We start from the raw sequence: 24,743 nt of genomic DNA on the forward strand, positions 1-24,743 counted from the left end.
CTTTTCATTGAGAGACAGCTTCTCAATGAGAGACAGCCTTTTATAAGCGAGGTTGCCATTCAATATGTGAGACTTCTCTTCAATGCATTAAACTGCCTGTCAACCAGTGAGTACGCTCCCTTCAAGCATCAAGACTGTACCCAAGCAGTGGTAACCCCCTAACAAGTGACACCACCTCCAAAATCGGCAAGACCACTCTCCCCAACTGGCGAGGCTGCCCTACTATCCAACGAAAGACCATCTCTCTAACCATTTGCCCTAACCTAGCCCTTCAGTTAGTAAGATCAACCCCTCCCCCACACACTTTCCAATGAGCGAGACCACCCTACTCTCAAATGAGCGGGACTTAATACTCTCGAATGAGTGAGACCGCCATACTCTCGAATGAGTGAGACCGCCATACTCTCGAATGAGTGAGAACGCCATACTCTCGAATGAGTGAGACCGCCATACTCTCCACTGAGCAGGACTGCCACACATAATAAATCCCAAACCACTCTGTACAGACAGTGCATTGGTGGCCCCTGAGAGCAGTGAATGGTCAATATCCAGCACCAGGGATATGGGTGGGAGGGGTAAGTAACCAGTGACCATTTTTGGCAGAGTTGGAGGTCTCCTTGTCTCATGCAGGAGGAAATACCTCACTCCACCAGTTACATTTAATTCTGGCTCACGGTGTCCAAGTTAAATATTGACACACAGAAAAGTATAAAATGCGCTGCTGAGGCTTATAGAAGCGTGAAGACTGACCTGACAATCAGTTCCCACAGACAATGTTGCACACACACAGCAATCCCTCCTAGAACCAAAGTGTATAAATAGTGAAATGTTTAAGGGGTCACATCTGGGTCATTGAGATATTTCTTACATAAATCTGACTCGTAGCAATATTTTGAAACCCTTTTTAAAATCCATTTGTAAACATTGTAAGCTGAGACTTGGGAAGGATTTGATCTCCTCTGGCTGCGTCCTTTGTCTGACATAACTGTGTGTTCAACAAGAGTTTGCCCAGTTAAAGCCACCCCCTTTTGCCCCGTCTTCTTATCTTTATTGGCTCACTGATGAAGACAGGTTAGGATTAGGGTAAAGAAAACATGGTTAACAAACACTCATACAGAGGTCACAAAGAAAGGCAATTAGCAATTAATTTCCAGAGAAACAAACGCAACCAAATATTTGCCTTTAACACGCTTAGATTCCTTTAAAAAAAGCCACTTACCTTGGGTAAATAATTTACAAATGATTGTTCCAGTGGCTGGCTTTGTGTGATTGCACCTTAACCCATAGTGTGCCCTTAAGATGTTCTCCAAACATATCACTTTGACCCTACATGGGACTAGCCCATTATACCCTTTAACCAAGTACAGCTGAACCCCGTTATAACGCGGTGCTTAGGGTCCACATAATGAGACAGCGTTATAACCGGGATCGCGAAATGGTCACCGCGCGAGGACTTGCCAGCATCTGCAGCTCTCTCCACTCTGCAGGTCTGTCCTCTCTGCAGCTCCCTCCTTGTTTTTTTTAAAATTATATAACATAAGGCAGTCTCTCTTGGCTGTGAGCCATATGGCTGTGTGTAACATCAAAGTGTCACATTGAAAGTGTCTGGAGTTAATTTTGGAGTTGAAATTGGAGGTGAAGTTTAGAGGAAGATCTGGACCCTGCACAACAACAACATATTTGCAACTGTGAGAACTTGACTTTCTAAATGCTGTGATTATTTGAAATCTTCCTATCCTCCAATACCTGGACTGTCCCTCCTCCTGCATCTCACTATGCCCTCCCTATTGCCTTTTCTGCTTACTTTTTCCTCACTCCTTTGTGAACGTCTCTGTTCTCTCCAACTTCTCCACTCCCCACTGCACCATTATTTATACACCTCCCTCCCAACGTTACCCCGCAATAAAAAGCACACACACACAAATCCTCTATTCACCCCATCTATCTACTTATTCCTGCTGCTGGGGATCTCCCCTATGCCTGAACCCAGACATATACACCTGATCTCACCCACGTCTCCTTGCTATCACTTCCCCAGTAACTGGTGTTAACCCAGGGGTGAGCAAACTTTTAATGCCGAGCCCCCCTTTTCATCCATAAAATTTCTCGGGCCCCCCCTGCCTGATGTAATCAAAATCACATGAAAAAAAAAAAAACCTTTATTAAACGGTATACAATATAAATCCAAATATGTTTAAATACTTATATATTTCAACAGCTCGTGCTTGCAAAATTAGGCTGAGTCCACGCTGCCGCTGAGAGCGGTGGCATCACCAACTCTCCAAGCATGAGCACAGGGTGTCCTGCATAATTTTGCAAGCGTGGATCGGGGCTATTTGTGTGTGGCTGTGTGTATTGACTGCTGCTGAGTGCACTTCAAAGTCAATTTTGTTTGTCTCCCCAAGCGCCAAGCTTGGGAGAGCGTACGTGCACAAAGGCAATCCTTTGGGGGGGCATTCATCCACCTCTTTGCTTCCTCCCTTCCCCCCTTTTTTTCTTCCTTCCCCTCCATGCTTTTTGTCTTGCTATCCCCATTGTCATCCAAACTCCTACCTACAGTATTATTTATTTTTTTCCGTTTTCAAAGTTTTTTTTTTAATTATTTCTGTACATTCATAGTATGAGTGATATAGTGCAGCCTACCCTTACACTTGCAGAGGATCGCAGCGAAGCAGGTTGCCAGCGGAGGAGAGCAGGAACACAGCGCTATTGCAGGGCAGACACCGAAGGAGGGGCGTTTGACTTCACCGTGCTCGGGCGTGCTCCTCCCTGTACGTCCGAAGCCCCCGCCACCTGCACTATCCTGTTCAGCCACCCGCACACATCTTCGCCTACCCGCCCGTGCACATCTTCTTGGCCGCCCCTCGCGCACAGCGTCTGCTGGCCCGCGCACACCCAGTTTTCGTCGCACGCCGCCTGCGCCCCCCTAAATAATCTTGCGCCTCATTGCCCCCCCAGTTTGCGCACCACTGCATTACAACACACACTCTCTCTCAATCAATCAATCACCACACACACACACACACACAGCCCCCCCCACACACACAAACACAAACTCAATCCCCACACAAACACTCAATACACACACACACACTCAATACACACACACACAAACTCAATCCCCACACAAACACAAACTCAATCCCCACACAAACACTCAATACACACACACACACACACACACACACACACACACACACACACACACGCTGCTGAAAACTGGTGCGGGAAGCAGACAGGAAGAGAAGGAGGGGCTGTGTGTGTGCCGAGAGAAGCCCCGCCCCCTCTGCAAGAAACAGACACATAGAAGCAGCAGCACGGAGCTTCTGGCCGCCCGTTTCCCTGCAAGCAGCCCGCGTCCCCCCTACATAATCTTGCGCCCCCCCAAGGGGGCGCGCCCCACAGTTTGCGCACCGCTGTGTTAACCTTCTTATTTAATACTGACTAACCTTAAATCTCACCCCACAAATTAAGCATCCCCATAGCCTGCACTCATGGCTATTGTTCCACAGTCACTCCTACCACCCATTGTGGCAAAGCACTGCCATCTACAGCACTTATTCCCTCACTTGCTGTCTCTGTAAGTCTCCCATCATACCTCTTAGATTGTAAGATCTTCCAGCAGGAATTTCCTTTTCTTTCCTATTGTCTGATTTTCTACACTTAATGTATTATTATAATTCTTGTATTCTTTGTGAAGCGCTGAGTACACTTTTGGCGCTATATAAATAAAGACATACAATACAACACTTTATTGCTAACGGACACACACACCTCTCCCCCCACCACTAATAATATTAGCATAATATGCAGGAATCAAACCCATGACCCTTCATACACTGGGAGCTATGCTTTACCTGTTACACAATAGGATTCGTGTCATGTCATTGACTCTATTATCAAACTTAACTTCTCATGACACTGTCATGAGATCATTTTGGTCCTATATGGGACTGACCCGATTACCCATTAAACATATCACTGTCTTTAGGTCGTTTTGCTCATACATGGGACTGACCCTTTCAGTGATTCCCAAACCTTTTGGAGGCAACCACCCCCATTCTATTCATATATAAATTTGGTGCATTCACCTGTGAGCACATGCATTTATTATTCCTAAAACTTGTTGTGGCATGTGGTCCCTGGGAGAAGTTTGGGAAAAACTGAACCCATAACCCTTTGCGTGTCCAATGATGTTGGAGAAACGTCATATTAAGTGGCACCATGGAGGCCTTATGACTTTGCCCCAACGTCATTTAAGTTTTGCTAGTTTCTATAGGAGATCCCAATCCCAGCTCTCAGTGAGCTGAGATTGCGATTGGAACTGAAGAGGATGACCTTTCCTTCCATTCCTGACTTTGGGTAGATCGAGGTCATGAGATCCCCACACTAGAGATCCCATGACTCAGGAGCCGGAAAATCCACAGCATGGTGTGCCGCAAAGGGATAAACATGTCACCCGCTTCAGGTCACTTATGTCCTACACGGAACTGTGAAGGCCGTTAACCATTTCGCTGCCAGAGTGATCTTACCTCTCAAACAGGAATCTGACCGCAGTAAAGATCAGTGTACAGGGGATGGTGAGCAGCAGGTCCCGAGGCCGAGGGTACCGAATCTCCTCTGTGTCCTTCATATCCTCCCAGGTGACCCCGGCGGGAAGCCAGTACTCGTGTCTCCAGAGCCACTGATTGAGAAGAGCCTCCATCTTGAGGCTGAAGAAAGAGCATACAGTTGGGTTATATTAAAACATATCTCCCACTTCCCATCAACAGTGTATCTACTCTTACCATTGTCTGTGTCTAACTGACCTCACATATATCCTATATGTATATGTGCATGCAAATTCATAGATATGTCTAAATATATGTACACACCTACAGTATACATATACTGTATATAGTGCCTATATATTGTACTTATCTATTCTTACCAATATATGTACCCACACACATATATACAGTGTTCGACAAACCTATACATTTGCTCGCCTCGGGCGAGTGGATTTAACATTGTGGCGAGCTCCTATTGGCCCAAGCAGCACACGTTTGGTACTAGGTGGCGAGTAGATTTTTTTGTGTGGCGAGTAGATTTTTTGGTGATTTGTCGACCACTGCATATATACATATAAAAGGAAAAAATAACCAACGCTAAGAGGGTATAAAAATAAATGTAAATGTGATAAATAAAAACCATCATGTGAATTAAGACAAGTAATGATCTGGTAAATGAAAAACTATAAAGGTATGCAGCTCAAATGAGGATAAATCCAATCCACAAAATATGCAAAAGAGAAAAAAAGCGCAAACCTCTATAGAAAAATACCAATGTGGACAATTTATTAAAAAAAACAGATGAACACATGGTGCCTGCAATATACAGGTATAACAGACAATATATACATATAAAAGGACAAAGTACAAATAAGTATGTATTATAACCAATGAGTGTCCGATCAAAAACTAATGAGAGGAGGATTCACAGTGTAGATTGAGATAATAACTGCAGCCTGTGGCCATGGAAGTGCAGTCAGCTGATAGAAGCAATACAATGTAAAGCAGCAAATAGTACTTTTCAATCTTGAATGAAGACAATAAAAGAGTTAAGGCAATGTATAGCCAATTCTTGGTGGTAGAGGCAAACAGATGCAGGAAGTAGGAGTGTAAGGACGATCTCACTAGTAACACGTAGGCAGGTAATCCCAGCACTAATCTGTTCTGCGCAAAACTGGAAAGTGACTTTCTTTCCACCTGTCACTTGAAACCCCTTACATACCTTTGGTACATCGATGACATCCTCCTGATTTGGACCTCTGGTGAACAGGACCTTATACAGTTCCATGAGAACTTCAATACGTTTCACCTGACCATCAACCTCAAACTCACCCATTCCCCGGACGAAGTACATGTCCTAGACACCACCAGTACTATAAAGAACAACCAACTACAGACTTCTGTATACCGCAAACCTACAGACAGAGCCAGCTATTAGAGGGACAACAGCTTCCACCCCACACACTAAGCATGCAACCATCTACAGTCAAGCCATACGATACAACCGGATTTGCTCTGACACAGCAGACAAAGGCCAGCGAATTACAGCCTTGAGATCGGATTTCATAAACCGTGGTTATAACCACAGAATTGTAGACCAGCAAATCCACAAAGCCATCAGAATACCAAGAAGTGATCTCCTTGAATACAGACAGAAAGAGACAAGCGACAGGGTACCTCTGGTTGTCCCATATAACCCACACCTAGAAGCCCTACGCAAGATCGCCAGGGAACTACAACCCATTCTCCAGGAAGATACAAGACTGCAAAAGGTCTTCCCTGAAACACCCTTATTCTCATACAGACAACCTCATAATCTCAAGAAAACTATGGTGAAGAGTAAAGTATTCAACAGTACAATTGAATGCGGGACAAGACCATGCCAGGACGCAAGATGCAAAACCTGCGCATTGCTCCACACAGCAGGCACAATACAAATACCACACAGGAATTTGGAGTACAAAATCAGAGGAAGGTTCACCTGTTCCTGCAGCAATGTTGTGTACCTCATCATGTGCATGAAATGCCCAGGGGGCTGCTACTCCATAGTTGAGATGGGACTGGGGCTAAACAAGCTAATGAATCTGCATTGCCACAGCATCAGTCGCGGAACAAGAGACAGTCCTGTCAGCGAACATTTCTCTGACTCTGGCCATAAGATGAACGATCTGAAGGTGGCCATACTCAAAGGTAATCTTAGAACACCGAAAGAGAGATGGTTGCATGAATACAAAGTTATGAAACGGTTCGGGACACTCACCGGAGGCCTAAACCGAGACCGCAGTTTCATGAGTCACTATTGACACAAGAGAACTCTCTTCCCATGAGTGCTAATGGCCATGTCTATACAGCTTACGCTATATGAATGAACACACAGCTGTCTCTTACACATACAAATGTACAATGTAATTCTATCCCTATATACCAATAGGGACCACATAGTATCTACACACATTAATAGTAGTAATGCAACACCCTCTTACATTTCTACACCTACTCACACCATTGGTATACTCCCACTCCACACCTTTTGTAAAGCGCTGTATACACTGTGGGCGCTTTATAAATGTATATATATTTATACACACACACACATCACTAACATTCAGGGACCATTTAACACCTTAAGTCAGGGGTGCGCAAAGTGGGGGGCGCTGGCGAATTTCCACGGGGGGGGGGGGGGGGTGCGGCGGCCACAGAGGTCCCGCGCTCTCCCCCAAGGCACTTAAATTAAGGGTAGGGGGGACCTTGTGAGACCTCTGCAGCTTCTCCTACCTGATCTTCGGCAACACCACGCTAGGGTAACCGGCGTCAAACGCCGCAGGGTCACGTGACATCACTTTGCCATGGCAACGTGACATCACATGACACAGCTGCGTCATTTGACATCGGAGCCTTGCAGGAGGGGGAGGCACGAACTGAGAGGTGAGAAGGCAGGGGGCGTAGGGTCAACTTTGCGCACTCCTGCCTTAAGGCTAGGTCCCCGCTGCCTACTGCAGTGCCCGCTATGGCATGCGCTGCAGGGACAAGAGCCGCCCCTGTCACGGTAACTTATGACAGGATATAATATACACCAAATAACTGGGTTGAACTGAACACGGCTTAGATATAATAAAAATAATTTATTCCTTAGAAAGGTGAACACGGCAGATAGTACAAATAACAGACAAGGAATAGCACTTACTTAGGGGGTTGGGATGAAGAAGTAATCAGGAAAACGATTAGCAATTCAACAGCAATCAGGCATCAATCAGTTGGTAAAAATGAAGACAAAGGATATAGGCTGACACCAGTTTATATATAATTTCAGCCCTATATCTATCATTGAGTGCAGGCTATTGGAGAACAATTACCTGCACCCAATCTCTAACGTGGGAACATTGATAACCCATGCCCCCCAGCTAGTTGGTACATGCGTACTTTGGGCCCTGGGGGTCTCATTTCTTTAACCCCACACAAAAGTCAGGGCGCCGACAAGTCTACCAGATGTGGGACCTGGTCAGGAAACTCTTTGTTTGTAGGTGTGAGTTATAGCACTTACAGACCACTCAAGCCCTGCATTTCTCTGCCCTAATGTATACAGCTAGGGTGGCTGAGCCTTTGATCAGGGGATCTGTTGTAGACAATAGGTCTCCCCCCTCAGCATTTACATTCCACAGATGGCAGGAATCTTCGCGGGCTTTTATCCCCGCTTTGAAATTCAATACAGTTTTTAATATTAAGACATATTAAAATAATCCGTTATGTTGGGCCCAGCAGGCCGAAACCGGCCAGTCTCTCATGCCGGGAGTGACTCTCCATGGTGGCCAAGTTTCAGCTCGCTGCGACCTTCCAGACTGGAGATACACAAATGCAGTTTAAAACTTTTATTTCTTTAACACAGGATTCTCCGCTTTAAAATGAATCTCTGCTTTTCACTCTTTTCCCATTGAAATCAACTGGCTCTGCCACCATGGGCTTTCAATGGAGCAACTCCACCGTTGAAGTCAATGGGTTCCGCCGCCATAGACTTTCAATGGGGCAACTCCGCCATTGGAGTCTATGGGACTTCTCTGCCATAGCCGTTCAATGGAGTAACGCCGCCATTGGAGTCTATGGGGGAAATTACCAATCTTTACAGTTGCCCACACTCCGTCTGGTTGGTCGGAGAGGGCTGGGAATGGCCATGCAGTCATGCCGGAACAGGGACTACAGGTGACCCAACTCCCAGCCCTCGGGTCCTCCCAGAACCGGAGATATGGGCTTACACTTTTTATGGTTTCGGACTTAGCCGTTTTCTCGCGCTGTTCTTTTCTCCGCCATTGGAATCAATGGCGCAACCCTCTTAGCACGCGCGACCCTTTATGGGGGTCCTGGATTCTCGGACCCGGTGGTGGTCGAGTGTGGGGAGGCCTAGGAGCTAGGGGCAAAAATAATTTTATTTCTAGGTGCCCTAGAACCTAAGGTTCCCACGCCAATTGCAGTTGAACTTGAACTGATAGTGATTAAAGCTCTTTTTTAGACATTGTATCCGCTTCTGCGGTTTCGCGGTTTGGATGGCTGCCAACCCGTTCCTGGAGATCGGCGTCGAGGAATCCCCATTGAAGTCAATGGGCCCATTGACTTACAATGGGAAACCGCCGCTCCTCCTCTCGGACGCCACCTGCTGGTCTTCGATGGAAATGGGCCAAAACCGCCAGATCTGCCATTGGAATGAATGGAGCTGCAATGGCGACCTATGGGGCACTGCAAAATGGAGCCTGAAAAGGCGGGAACATGGAACAAAGGGCTATAATCACTTCCTAACTATTAACCCTTCTCCTCCCGGATGGATCCCAGTGTGTGTGGTGCAGACACTGACATGATGACAATACATGATAACGGGAATACACGTTTGGATGTTGCAGCAAGGTAAAAACCACACTCCTGGACCGCAGTCCAGTTAACCCCTTGCCTCCCTAGTGAGGTCAGGGGGTGGCCATATGGGGTGCAACCCCTTTAATACCGGGCCAATCCCCCTCTCCCTCTACAGCCCCTCAATGGAGCCGGGCTCGCTACCCACCTTGCCCGCCTCACGACCAGATGTCTCTGAAGACAGGAAATCTGTACTCGGAACTTGAGACGGAGTGCTGGCCATGCCCCTGGCAGTTCAGCCAATGAGGGCGAACCTGCTGGGTGACGTCATGGCCTCGCTGGGGCGTATTGGCGGGGAATGTCTCCCACCGCGTCCACGTGGCGGGAACTATTGTGAAGCCCCAAGGCCCAGTCACGGACCTCTTGTTTTGAGGGCACAAACATGGTTATGGCTTGGTTTAATGTAGCTGCTGGTTTGGGCACCCCAGGTCTGAATCTCAGCAATGCCTCCAAATGTAGCTCCCTTTCCCCCATGTCTAGGGTGACTACGTGTGGTGCGCTGCTACCTGAAGGCTCACAGGAGGCCTGATCCTCCGCTGCAGGGAGCCTGTGGTGTACCTGGTTCGACCCGTGACAGCGCCTTCACCTGTGAACGATCCTAGCACTGCTGGATATCCCTTACACAGGACCCAATGCAATACACACACTTCTGTGTATATACAGTCATTTGAAAAAGAAAGTACACACTCTTTGAGAATATAAGAATATTACAGTTTCCATAGGAGTCGATTAATATGAGTGCAGAATATCCCAACAGAGGGAAAGATGAAATTGCTGTGTGTGTTTGTGTATGCAAATGAGCATATAGTAATATTTCCATTTGCTATATATATATATATATATATAAAAATATATATATAGACACTGTTTTTAAGTATACCTTTTGCTTGCTTCATTCATTGTAACATCGCCGGAAGAAGAGATCAGTGTATCTCGAAAGCTCGCACAAATAAAAGCATTTCGTTAGCCACAGAACGGTATCATCTATTTATTTTTTGATTATTGAAGCTCGGCTAACACTGTACTGATACCTCTACATGTGTGTGTGTATGTATATATATATACAGTGTTCGACAAACCTATACATTTGCTCGCCCCGGGCGAGTGGATTTAACCCCCGGGCGAGTAAATATTGGCCCAAGCAGCACACGTTTGGTACTAGGTGGCGAGTAGATTTTTTTGTGTGGCGATTAGATTTTTTGGTGATTTGTCAACCACTGTATATATATATATATATATATATATATATATATATATATATATATATATATATATATATATATATATATATATATACACATATATATGCATCTATGTACACACACAGCTGTGAACAGGTTGTGCAGTAGAACCTCACACTGTACCTATTGTGTATCAATTGTAGTGCTGTAACTTTATAACTAGAAGCCCCTCCCTACCCCTAAGATGTTCATATGCTATATGAAACAAATTGGTTCTTGTAGACGGATATTCTGCTTTGTGAACATGTTACTGATATTTTATCAGTACTGTGGTTTGTGTTATCTGCACAATGATACAGTTACATATCACAAGTACTGTGAAAACTTCCCACTGCAAATACGAAGGGAGCTAAAATCTTCTCCAGCACCAGGTAAATCACTAGACCGCATACTCAATATGGGGCAAGGAGATAAGGGCTATTCTGCATCCACATAGTCAACGTACACTAATCAAATATATATATATATATATATATATATATATATATATATATATATATATATATATATATATACAGGCATACCCCGGTTTAAGGACACTCACTTTAAGTACACTCGCGAGTAAGGACATATCGCCCAATAGGCAAACAGCAGCTCACGCATGCGCCTGTCAGCACGTCCTGAACAGCAATACCGGCTCCCTACCTGTACCGAAGCTGTGCGCAAACGGGGAGACTATAGAGCATGTTACAAATGTGTTATTTACATCAGTTATGCACGTATATGACGATTGCAGTACAGTACATGCATCAATAAGTGCAGAAAAGGTAGTGCTTCACTTTAAGTACATTTTCGCTTTACATACATGCTCCGGTCCCATTGCGTACGTTATTGCGGGGTATGCCTGTGTATATATAGCAAGGGTACTCTCAAGGATTTATTTATAAAAGAGCAACGTTTCTGTCCTGCGCAGAGGAAGTTTCTCAAAATGCCTGAAATGTTGCTATATATCTACATACACACACACATCTACAGTATATACAGTATATTATTATAAAAGGTGTATGTGTGTATGTAGAGATAGATACATATATGAATATCCTAATATTCAAATATATACCCAAAAACATTAGTCTGTATATATGCACACACACACGTGTGTGTGTGTGTGTGTGTGTGTGTGTGTGTGTGTGTGTGTGTGTGTGTGTGTGTACAAATATTCAAACACAAATATATAAATAAATAAATACTGTAGTTAAACACATATGTATATTCAAATATACATATATATTAAAATATGTAAATATATACATATATTTCTCCCAGATCAGTATTTGCATATGTGTGTGTTAAATTATATATGCCACATGTGTAGTTATTATCACATTACATGCAGACCCTTACGTAGTGATGAAGTAATATTGCTGAAATAAATATACTGTTGATATGACTGAAATGGAGTGGGGGGGCTGGGGGGTGTCTCTGGCGAAGGATTGAAGGGGTTGTTCTGATTCCATTTTGTCTGTTATGTTTTCAGTCCCCATTTTGTGTGTAAGAATGTGTGTGTGTGGTGTGAATGTGTTTTGCTCACAGTAGATTTACGACTGTGTCTGATGTAACGCCCACAGTCCTGGTAACATGAAATGTCTGGTTCCTAGAGAGAACTGTTTTAAGCCAGTTTTAACCCGGTTTTAATGATCTGTAAGGCCAGGTCCATAGTGACTTCGCCCTTGCGGAGGCGCGCGCAGCCGTGACATCACCCACTTACAGCGGGTGCATTTTTTGGGCATGGTACGCGCGCTGTCCGTGGGCATGTCTGGAGGCGTGCCAGTTACATCACAGAGCTGGCTCATGTGACCTGTCTGTCGCGCTGAGAAACCAGTTTAACCGATTTATCACGCAACGCACGCCCCCTTCTGCTTCCGCGCGGATGCGCCCGCACGCAGCATGGACGCGAACACTGCCTTAACCCAGTCTGTTTGCTCAGCGTGCGGACGCCTCCGCACGGTCTGCTGTGCCATGGCCCCAGCCTCTGATGATTGGATTAAGGAGTGGTTAGTATATTCTGCCTGGTAACCTATTTTGAACACAGGAATCAAAAATGTATAAAAACCCTGTTTGGATACTCCCTGCAGAGATTCTTATAGACTTTTGAATGTGTATGATCATATATTTTACAATAAACTTCTCATTATCAACGAACCCCGTTTGTGAGTTTGCAAACATTGACAGTAGAGATACAGTCAGTATTATAAGGATACAGCCGCTGGGGTATGTATTGGCTGTGCAAACTCACAATGTATGTGATTTCCCACAAACCTGCACAGGGGCTGAGAAGTTTCACAAGGGGGAGGCTGCTAATCACATCCTTCCTCTCAGGGCCAAAAACTCATCGCATTGCAGAGGGAGGCTACAACCGCAGTGTAGCAGAGGTAGTTTCCATTAACCCCACTCCTGCCAGAATGGGACTGCACCGCATTGCCAGTCCCAAAGTAGGACCATTGTGACTTTGTTTAAAGGGTTGAATTGGTGCTTAAACTTGTCACGGTCATTGTGAGACTGAACCTTTAACCTATGCTTCTTAATAATTATCAATATTAGGAATGTGGTATGCCAAATATTACCCTGTTATTAATCCCCATCATGTAGTACCCAGAATAATACCTTTGTATTAGTCCCCATTTTACAGCACCTCAAATATTTCCCTAGTAGTAATCATCTTGAGCTACAGTGCCCCAATATTACCCTAGTAATAGCTGATGTATGTATATTTTTATTGATATAGTGCCAACAATGTATGCAGCGCTTTACAAAGAGCTGATACCCCAAAGTACAACAAATATCAACCTAGTACTGATAACCATCAACTATATTTAATACTAGTGAGGTACTAGTCGCCCAGTCTATAACACTGTGATTGTACTCTAACACCGTAGTAAAGTAACCCAAAATGTTCTTGTAATACTTATTACCACTGTATTTACCAAATAATTCCTCCTTAGTAGTATTCAAATCACACAATACTCAAAATCATACCCTAGTACTAATGAGCAGATGCAATACAGAATCACAGACATTACCCCAGTACTTGTGAAAATTCCTAACACTAATTATACTATCACCCCCTAAAGGCAATCCCTTTTAAATACACCAAACCTTTACACTTTGAATGCTCCTAAATATAACCCGTTAATCTTCTGCAATATCTCAAAATTTACCGAAACCCCTGATAGTACCTTAGTACTGAGTCCAACCTGAGAGCACTCCCTATTATACCCAAATACCCCCCCCCTCCCAACCCCCCGGGTTGATGCCCCTCCTGGATGATAACCAAGTACTAAAACTCTCTCCCCTGATAAATCCCCAGTACGGAGCCCTTAATCTGAGACCCTCTGGATTACTGCAGTACTCCCACCTCTACTGCTAATACTCTCACCTCTACTGCTAATACTCTAGTACTGAGTGTATTTTTTTTATTATTAAATCAGGTGTCTGTCTCTCACCTGACTCGGGTAACGGGGCCCGGGAGCAGCTGAGCTTGAGAGGTGAAGGAGGGAGAGAGAGAGGAGAGGAAAGAGGGGAGGGGACGGGGCACAGGGGGAGGTGACAGAGAGGAGGGGGAGGAAGAGGGAAAGAGAGGGGGGCAGCAAAGAGAGAGAGAGAGAACGAAGAGGAAGGGACATGGTGAAGAGGAAGGGACATGGTGAAAAGGACAGGGAGAGAGAGAATGAAGAGCATCGCATATAGGGGACAGGAGAGGGGGGGGGACAGGAGAGGGGGGGGACAGGAGATGGGGGGGCAGGGGAGGAGGGGACAGGAGAAGGGGGGGGCAGGGGAGGAGGGGACAGGAGAGGGGGGCGGGGAAGAGGGGACAGGAGAGGGGGGGCGGGGAGGAGGGGACAGGAGAGGGGAGGAGGGGAGGAGGGGACAGGAGAGGGGGGGCGGGGAGGAGGGGACAGGAGAGGGGAGGAGGGGACAGGAGAAAGGGAGGAGGGGACAGGAGAAAGGGAGGCGGGGACAGGAAAAAGGGAAGAGGGGACAGGATGGAGGGGGGACAGCAGAGAGGGATAAGGGGACGGGAGAGGAAGGGATAGGGGAGAGAGAGGAGGGGACAGGGGAGAGGGAGGAGGGGACAGGGGAGAGGGAGGAGGGGACAGGGGAGAGAGAGAAAATTAAGGGACAGAAGAAAGGGGAGGATGGGACCTGAGTGAGAGAGAAAGGAAGGGGAGAGGGGGCATGTGAGAGGGACAATAAGAAAAGCCAATATTTCTTGGAATATTTAAACACCTTTTTACAACTAAACTCTTATTGCCCCATAATATACAAGTATTAGGGTATCGGGTTTAAGGATTCATTACAGTAACCCACTGGCAGAAAATGCATTTAGCTAATGTTTGTACTGTGTATATGGTCAGTCCTTCCTTGGATCAAAATTACCTTGTTTAATAGGTTAAATGGAACTGGTTGACACAATATTTAAAACAAGTGGACACGTTTAAGTATTTTAATTTTATTTTTAAACTAACATTTCCCTGTTAAACAATTTTTTTTTTAGAATATGTATATAATGTATTTGGGTAATAAGACTGTTTGTCAGTTTTCAAAATCCTGTATAGTTTGTTCCTTTTTCTCTTTTCTCTGCAAAGTAACTACGAAGCCATTAATCAAACGGGCGCACAAGCAGCTGATATCCTGGAATTCAGTGTTCCCGTGGAAAAGCAAAACATTGATTTTTCACAGGATACAAATAAATACAATTCGGAACTGTGAATAAAGACAGAATTGTTTATAATAATAGCGTGATCGTAGCAGTTAGCGGAAAGTAAGGCCGCGTCCATGGTGAACTCACGCGCGACCGTACTCGTGGCGTCACTCGCGCCTGTACATGCAGTGATTTGTGGCCTAGGGGTAGACGCGACCGGGAGGCGTGGTCGTGACGTCACGGAGCTGGTTCGCCATCAATGGGTGAACCGCTCACGTGACCAGGCCATCGTGCGACAGAAACAAATGTATTTGTCTGCTCATGGATCGCAGGCGCCGGGTCTTCTCATCGCGCGCGTTGTCGCGCACTCTATGGCCTGCCTCGTAGAGGCAAAGCATTTTGATCACGCCGCGTGCGCGGTCGAACTCACCATGGATGCGGTGTTATAGGAGTAGTTAGGCGAGACGTTATAGGGCGAGGTTATAGCAGTGATTTTCAACCAGGGTTCTGTGGGCACCCCCTCAAGGGTTTCGCGCCTGTCTGGGGGGAAAGGAGGGGGGAGCTGGGACAAGTGTCCCAACTACCCCAGGCCTGGTGGCAACAACCCGACGGTGGCGATCCTGCAGCTCCCCAGCAGCAGCGGTGTCCCAGCATTCACCTCCCTCCTCCAGTCTGCGCCAGAAGTTGGGTCCAATTTCTGCCTGACTGGAAGAGGGAGCTGCGGACCGGCGGAACACGAGAAGCCTCCTCGCCCAAGGCAAGATTGGGGGGCAGTGTGTGTATGGGCAGGGGGAGGGGAAGAGAGGCGGGGGGAGAGGGGGGGAGGAGGGGAGAGAGGCATGGAGGGAGGGGAAGGAAGGAGGGGGAGGGGAAGACAGACGGAAAGAGAGAGGTGGGGGAGGGGGAAGAGAGGGTGTAAGAGAGGAGTGAGAGGGGAAGAAAGAAGGAATTAGGGAGGGGAAGTGAGACGGATGGAGGGGAGAGAGAGATGGGGGAGGGGGAAAGAGAAAGATGGGGTGGGGGAAGAGAGGGTTGGGGTTCCCCACAATTTCACAAAATAATTCTACGATTTTTAATCAAAAGGAGGTTAAAAACGACTGGGTTATAGGAGCAGTTAGAGGAGGTGATTATAGGAGCAGTTAGGGGAGGAGGTATAGGAAATGGTTATAGGAGCCGTTATAGGAGGAGTTACAGGAGCAGTTAGGGAGGGTTTTTATGAGCACTTAGGGGAGGAGTTATAGAGAAGATATAGGAGTAGTAGGGAGAGGAGTTATATGGAGCGGTTAAAGGAGAAGTTGGGGGAGGAGTTATATGGAGCGGTTAAAGGAGAAGTTAGGGGAGGAGTTATATGGAGTGGTTAAAGGAGAAGTTAGGGGAGGAGTTATATGGAGCAGTTGGGGGAGGAGTTATATGGAGCAGTTAGGGGAGGAGTTATATGGAGCAGTTAGGGGAGGAGTTATAGGTAGTGGTTATAGAAGCAGTTGGAGAAATTATAGGAAGCATTTATAAGAGCAGTTAGAGAAGGTGTTATAGGCAGTAGAGATGAGTGAACTTGTTCAAGTTCGGTTTTCTAATTTTTAATTTTAGCATTTTAGAAAGTTTGAAAATAAGTCAAAAAGTTTCATAGAGCTTTTAAAGACACCAAAAACTTGTGCCAAAAAAATATCGAATTTTGGATGAACTTTGTGCCTGAAGGATTCATTCTAAGGCTGCGTCTATGGTAATTTCAGCCGTGCAGAGGCGCACGGAGGTACGCGCGCTGTCCGTGGGCGTGTCTAGGGGCATTCCAGTGACGCCAAGGAGCTGGCGAACCGCTCACGTGACCGGCCTGTCGCGCCAAGAAATCAGTTTCAACTGATTTCTTGCGCAACGCAAACCTCCTGCTTCCGCGAGCACGCGCCCACACGCCGCATAGACCCGAACACTGCCTTTAGACAGTCTGTTCGCTGGGCATGCGGACGCATCCGTGCGGTCTGCCATACCATGGACGCAGCCTAACGCAGTGCATGAAATACAGCTTGTGAAGGAACGAGATCCATTGACTTGTGTAACTCCCAACACTATACAACACGTGGAGAGAGATCATCAGGAAGCGCAAACATGTGAAAACAAAAAACAAATACTGATGGTGCAGTATAGTAATAATAATGGCGTGGGTGATATATTAGCAGGTCTATGTGCAGAATACTCACAAACGTGAGGTGATTATGGACACGTAAAGGTATCTTTGGGTGGTGTGCTGCAAACAGTGCAATCAGAATGGCAATCTGTCACCAACCAGATGGATCACTCCAATGGACCTTAGTATAAAATAAATCCGGACATTGTGCAGACTGTACAGGATAATTTATAAGGGTAGATAAAATCCAATACACTCACATGGTCAAAGGTTTAAAAAAGCATTCAGATCTCATGCAGTGGATCTCTGCAACCGGATGAGTGGTGTCTCTGCTATCCCTCTGTGCTGGCGTGCGTGTCACGGATGCATCTCACCGAAGACCGGAAGTGACGACATCGGCCCCCAAGATCAGATGTAACTTCTTGTGTTTCATAATAAGCAGGAAGGCTTTCTCAAAGAATTTAGTTTGGATTTCTGACGAATGTTACCTTCCTCATACCTATCTTAACCACAACTATTAGAATCTTTCCTTCTCTGTCAGTTTTGATAAGGTCCAATGAAAAAGAGACGTTTGTTCCTATGAGTATGGCTAACCGACGCACCCCAAACCTACCCGCCCTGAATGACCAAACCACTCTCACATCCCAAGTCAACACCACAGCTAAAACTTCAGTCAATGCTCTGAGAATGATAAAGAGGATTGCCCATCTCCTGACAAAAAAAGACCTCACCACCATTACAGTCGTTCTGGTCCTTTCTCGACAGGACAGTAATAACTCTATGTAGGAAGGCCAACCTACCGAGTTTTTCTCCTCTGTAAGCGATCCAGAACTCCGCAGCCAAACCTATCAATGGCACCAGGAAGTTTGACCATATCACCCCTCAATTGAGAAACCTTCACTGGTTGCCCACCAAGTAAAGAGCAAAGTTTAAATTCTTCACTAGTGGACACAGAGCTCTCCATGACCCCTGTACCTTCAAACAAAATGTAAGTTCCACAGACCCACCTCGCATCTACGATATGAAAACCTTCAACTTATAAAAGTGCCCAGATTCAAACGCATTAGACGAGCTGGTTGTGCCCCTTCAGTACAATTAGCCAGGGAATGGAATACTCTCCCCATATCCATCAGAAACATCAAAGACCCTCCCACTTTCAGAAAATGGCTCTTCGAAATCGCCTTTCAGAACCCCAATTGATTCTTCACTTCACCTTTGGCGTTTTCTAAAAGCGCATAGGAACAGGCTTTGCTCTGTATATGGGCTATATACAAGACATTGAAACAGATAGATTTAGATAGAAATCCATAACCCTGGCACAAGGGATTAATGAACCTTTGTACAAAAGCATATAATTGTAGCCCTTATACCCACCCCCTAAGTGAGATTGGGGTGGGTATGCTCTTTTAGCTACTACTTGCTAGGTGTTGTACCTGTTGGTAAACAGGAGGGCTGAGTGCTCCGCGGTGTTGTGGGGAGAACCAGGACAGGGGTACAGATTACCTTTATCTTCCTTGGTGCAGCGCCTCCAGACAATATGGATCCTCTGTGATGAGCAAGGGATGGCCCATACTGACAACTCTCCTTGCACAGCAGCAGACAGTAAACACACTCTTTGTCTTTTCTGAGTTTTATTGCATGCAGATGATATTCACCGAGTTATTACATTTCTGGCATCAGCTTCCTCAATGATAGTGACCTACTTCAGGCTTTAGGCCTAGAGCAGGCCTGGTGTACCCCTCCTCCATCTCCTTATGAAGTGGATGGCTGATGGTGTCCTCTCTCCACAGAGGTAGGAGGGAGAATGAGGCAGGGCAAGCCCAGAATTTAGGAGAGTGCCCCTATTAATAATCTGAGATTAGTGGCTGTAACCCTGCCCCTTAACAGAGCAGGTTGAATACTGATTGGTGATCACTCACTTTAGATGAACCAATTAGTATCCTTCTTTCAGGCTGACACTCTTTGGTAGTTGCTAGGCCCGCCCTTGGATATATGTGACACAATCCAAGGATGCAAAACACACACAGACCTTATTGAAGGAATTAACCCCTCCACTGCCTGCACCTAACAGGACTTACACTGGATAGGCCCAGGCAGAGAAGTAGCGGCCAGGAGGCTAGGCTACATAATAATTCTGGACATAGTTTTATTTGTTTGAGTAGCTGCTGCCATCTAGTGGACAGTGAAGAAAACATTAAAAAAATTATTATTATGAAATATTAACGAGACCCTAAGGAGGAACAATATAAAATACATGTAGGGTACACTTTTGCAGAGAGACTGGGACTGCAGCATCACTCAACATGTGACTCATCTCCCAGATAGACAGACTTGCCACTATTAAAGAAGACCTAGTGGAAGGTTGGAAGGCCGTCATCTACACCCAAATCTCCTCTGGAAAACGTCAAGGACTGTGCAATAAGCATATCAAGAACCAAGTAATATCACTACTACCATCATTACTCTGACAAATCCCACTGACATTGCAAATGCATTCAATGATTACTTTGTGGGGTGTGCTACTAATTTATTAGTGAAACATAACCCAAACCACAAACTTGAACCTCATCCCGGGAGTACCCCTATAGCCCCACCCTCTCGCAACACTGCTCACAATTTTCAATTTGGTCCAGTATCCGAAGAGGAGATTACACAAGTGCTACTCAAATTAAAACTAAGCAGCCAATGTGGACCTGACTTACTGCAATCTAAGTTCCTAAGACTTGGTGCCCCAGCCATTGCCAAACCAACTGCTTCCATAGTCAACTCTATACTGTCTGCAGGCCATATCCCTAGGACCTGGAAAACTGCCAGAGTTGTCCCAATCTTCAAACATGGGGACAAAAACACTGTCTCGATCTACAGGCTAATCTCTCTTCTCCCAATATTATCCAAAGTCATGGAAAAATGTGTTCACTCCCAATTAAGCGATTACTATACCAAGACAAATTTCCCTAGCCAATTCCAAGCTGTCTTTCGCCTCAAATACTCCACGGTAACTAACCAGTTAAAAGTTTGCAATGAGATCCAGTGTGGAATGGAACGGGGACAACTCACTGGTGCAGTATTCCTAGATTTTGCAAAGGCTTTTGATACTGTTGATCATGATATCCTGCTTAACAAACTTCAGAGCTCTGGAATAGGGAAGCATGCTTTAAACTGGTTTAATTCCTACCTATCAGGTAGATCCCAACATTTGTTAATTTCAGGCTCTAACTCCAACCCCTTGGATATCACCTGTGGTGTCCTGCAAGGCTCTGTTCTGGGGCCCATACTTTTCTCAGTGTTCATCAATGATCTTCCTACAGCTTGTAAGGGAGCTTCAATACACATGTATGCAGATGACACAATCCTATATGCACACAGCCATGGCCTTTCCGACCTTCAACACATACTTCAATCTGACTTTTTGAGACTTGAAAATTGGATTTCCCAAAAAAACTGTTTTAAAACACTGACAAGACTGTAACAATGGTATTTGGGACCACGGCTAAATTTTTAAAGCTCAAAATGATTGATCTCCAGATCAGAACCTATGATAACACCACCCTAACTCCTGTTACAAGTTTTAAATACTTGGGCATATGGTTTGACTCCCATTTAACATTTGGGATGCACATTCATACCCTGACATCCAAAACCTATGTCAAACTAGGTGTACTTTACAGGAACAAATCCTCCCTAAGGGCCTCATGCAGTAAGCGCCGATAAGCCCCTTATCGCCAGCTTCTCGCCAAAAAAGCCTACTGCAGTTCATTAAGCCCCGAGAAGCTGGCGATAAGAGCAAAAATCGCCGTGTTTTTTTGCCGTAAAAAATAAATAAATAAAAAAACGGCAGACGCGCAGCAATAAGCCAATTTGACACTGATTGACAGTTTTTCAAACACGCTCAATTCTATAAGCCCCGATCAGCTTATCGCGGCTGATCACCACTTTAGAATTTGCAATTTCTTCTCCAAATCGTCCCGCCACAAAAAGTTGGCAAGAAGGTAGGAGGAAGCTGTGGATAAGCGGCGAGACGGCACTTAGAAAATAAAATACATATCAGTTTTGATTGGTACCTATGCTTCTGCTCGTCTCATGCGCTCTACCCATAACTGTCTCCTTTCAATCCTTTCACCTCTACTGCCCTTGCCTGCCGCCAGCCGCGACCCCGGAACCGGACCTGACTACCCCTGCATCCCAGGCCTCAGATCCCAGGCCAAGGTGTAAGGGTTCTGGTCCAGGGTTTTGCAAGAGCTTGCCCTTACTTAGCTGTTGTGGTCGTCTTGTTCCTGGCAAGCTTCTTCCTGAATTGGCTGCACCTGTTCCATGGCTTAAAATAGCAGTCAGTGACTCCAAGCCCCTGCCTGAGCATTGTATGTATTTCCTTGTGTGCCTGCCCCCCTTCTGTTCTGTATCCTGAGCCTGCCCTCTTCCTGAGCCCTCCCTGTTCTTTTGGATTCCCTGTTGCCGACCTCAGCCTCTTACACCAACTACCGCTCCTATGCCGCCTGCCTTGACCCCAGCTTGTACCCGGACTTCCACCTTTGCCACCTGCCTTGACCAGGCAGAGGCCTGGATAAGGACTACTCTAACTGGACTCTGTCCCCTGGCTCTGGTCGGTGATCTTATACCCTTACCTCAGCCCTGTGGGTCCGCTACTTATTCAGAGACGAGCAACGTTACACAAGGTCGGTGTATCAATCCCTACCTCTGCCCGTCGGGTCCGTATCCTGTCCTACAGTCAGCAACTTTACATAGACGTAGTCACAACAAACCTATCACAATACATTGGTCAATTTTTACAACAGTTTGTGACTAAACTCCCTTCCAACCTTAAAGATACTACTCAAGTTATCAACATTTTGGAAGGTTTAGGTTGGGAGGAAAATTATATTTGGTGTACATGTTCTGGGACCTCTCCTTTTCTCTCTACACACTATCACTTGGTGACCTCATCAACTCTTTTAGCCTTAGGTATCATCTCTATGCAGATGATACGCAGCTATATCTATCCACCCCTACCCTCACTTCTGCAAACTAGTCCCAAGTCTTGTGTTGCCTCCTGGCTATATCCTCGTGGATGGCACTCAGTCGCCTTAAGCTTAGCATTTCTAAAACTGAGCTCCTCATATTTCCCCCATAATCTGTAATTATACCCTCCTTTTCCATCACAGCAAGTGGTACTTCCATCTATATCTATCCTGTCTCCAAAGCACATTACCTAGGAGTGACATTTTACTCTTTCCTTTTCCATTCACATTCATGGCATCGTCAAAATGTAGCCTTAAACCGGTTTCCCTCACTGCCCCTTACCTGTGGAACTCCCTCACACTCAGTATACGCCAGTATATGCCAAGCACCTTCTCTCCCCACCTTCAAGACAAACTTGAAAACCCACCTCAAATGAAGCATCCCAATAGCCTGGACTCATGGCTATTGTCCCACAGTCACTCCTGCCAAGCACTGCCTATTACGGCACTTATTGCCTCACCTGCTGCCTCTGTAAATTTTTCAACATACCACTTAGATTGTAAGCTCTCCGGGGCACGTATTTCCTTTCCCATTGTCTGATTTTGTTGTGCTTACTGTATTAAAATTCCATATACTGTATTCTCTTTGTAAAGCACGTGACAGCAGGGCCAACGAGACTCTTATAACAAAGCTTAAGCCGTGTGATTGCCCCCATCTGTCTAAATGGATGTACAGTATTTCCCTGTAAATCCATCCTTCAGTGGCTCATCAGGCCAAATGTATATGAAACCCTTTATACCTATGTAAAATGTGCTGTGTTTAACTGTAACTGTTTAGCTCTTTGTTCCCTGAGCATGATAGGCTAGTAATACACTTCCCCTGTCTGCACGCCCAGGGATCTGGGTTTAGTGGGTTCCACAAGGAGTTTAGGGAAGGAGAGTCTGCCCCAGGCAGAGAGGCACCTACAGTATCTCATCAAGAGATAGCAAGTCAGCATTGAGAACATGGGCAGGTAGACGCTTTTCTTATTGGCTGGTTTGTAACTCCCATTCGCCTTACCTCATCTTCCCTGTCACACCCCCAGCACAGATTGGCCAACAAAGTTGAGACCTCACGCTGTGATTGGCCCACACGCAGCATCCACGCTGTGATTGGTCACCACCCATTCTCCATGATTTCCTATGATGACGGGAACCTAGAGGAGGTACGGACGATCTTTGTTCCACAGACCTTGCTGAGGCTAGCATGGAGATAGATTAAGCAGTGTACTCTGAGGTTGTGCCAAGGTGGCCCCTGCGCCAGAGGATTACTGATGCGTGGGGGTCCGGTCTTGAAGTGTGGACCCCCACAGCACGACCCTAGACACTTTCTCCATAGCTGCCGCCTTTTGATTTTTTGCCCACTGATCCAGAGACAGTAAGTCTTGCTACAACTGTAGCTACCATGGAAGAGCAGGCAAACCACTCGGCTATTTTACCTCCAATAGGTAGCGCTCTAACACAAATTAAAAGTGCTACACACAGATACACATCTTCAAGCACTGAGACTAAAAGTTACTTCTCTCTGGAAACAGTTCACATCTGCAACTAAGAATTTCTTGTCTTGGTTTTAATATGATCCCTTTAAACTCAACAGGTTTATTGGATGTTATGTTTCGTTCATATTGTACGATCTCTTACTAGACTTGATTTTCAGATTGACACCAGTTTCCAGTCCCATTGTCCGATGGAGCCCCCTTTTCGTTAGTTAGTACTGTACGCTTACCCGCGTTTATATCTTGCTCTTATCTTCCCTTTATTCCACAGCAGAAAGGCCCTCAATTTGGAACAAGTTAATTCAACAGATTTCACCATCCCTCATAATGTTGTTTTTCCCCTAACGTTAACTACTTCCTATTCCTTTTATTTTTTATCTTCCTACTTCCAGCAGATGGGCACTCCTCAAATTAACTCACTCTATTTTAGATAGCCATGACTTACCCCTACAGTATAGCTGGACAGATTTAAGTTGACTTGTTTGGACCACTGGGAATATTGCTGAAAAGACGCATGGTGTTGGAAGATTAGCTGGGCATATCGATTCAGCTGTTTGCGTGATATCTTTCCAAAGCTTCCATTGGTATTACCAAAAGCAGGATGCCCCCTATGGCATTCCCACAGATCACTTTGGGTCTTTGCTTCCGTGGTGTTGCAGGTGTGCTTTAAAGCAAACTTAACTGCTTAACTGCTCCAGAATGCCAGTTTCCTGCATGTCTGTCCCTACATCCCGGGGGCTCGTAGCCACAATTGCCTCATCACTGTCTGGGATGTTGGGTAATATCTGGATATGGCACAGAGATACGG

The 24,743-nt window shown here is 45.7% G+C and overlaps 1 protein-coding gene across 3 annotated transcripts in view; it reads right to left on the reverse strand.

Moving 5' to 3' along the window:
* The window catches only part of CERS4 (ceramide synthase 4), a 49,420-nt gene extending 30,167 nt beyond the window's left edge, over window positions 1-19,253 (reverse strand). Inside the window, exons 1-2 of one of the 3 annotated variants that reach the window (XM_075611659.1) lie at window positions 18,949-19,253; window positions 4,533-4,712 (exon numbers count right to left, since the gene is read on the reverse strand). In XM_075611659.1, coding sequence (XP_075467774.1) covers window positions 4,533-4,705 — 173 coding nt within the window. In that variant the 5' untranslated portion in view covers window positions 4,706-4,712; window positions 18,949-19,253. Of the gene's footprint in view, window positions 1-4,532; window positions 4,713-14,127; window positions 14,308-17,705; window positions 17,756-18,948 lie in introns of those variants that run through there. The other 2 variants (XM_075611656.1, XM_075611657.1) reach the window with 2 other exon arrangements.
* Between the last annotated feature and the right edge of the window lie 5,490 nt (window positions 19,254-24,743).

This window comes from Ascaphus truei, chromosome 8 (genome assembly GCF_040206685.1).
Source record: "Ascaphus truei isolate aAscTru1 chromosome 8, aAscTru1.hap1, whole genome shotgun sequence".
NCBI lineage: Eukaryota > Metazoa > Chordata > Amphibia > Anura > Ascaphidae > Ascaphus > Ascaphus truei.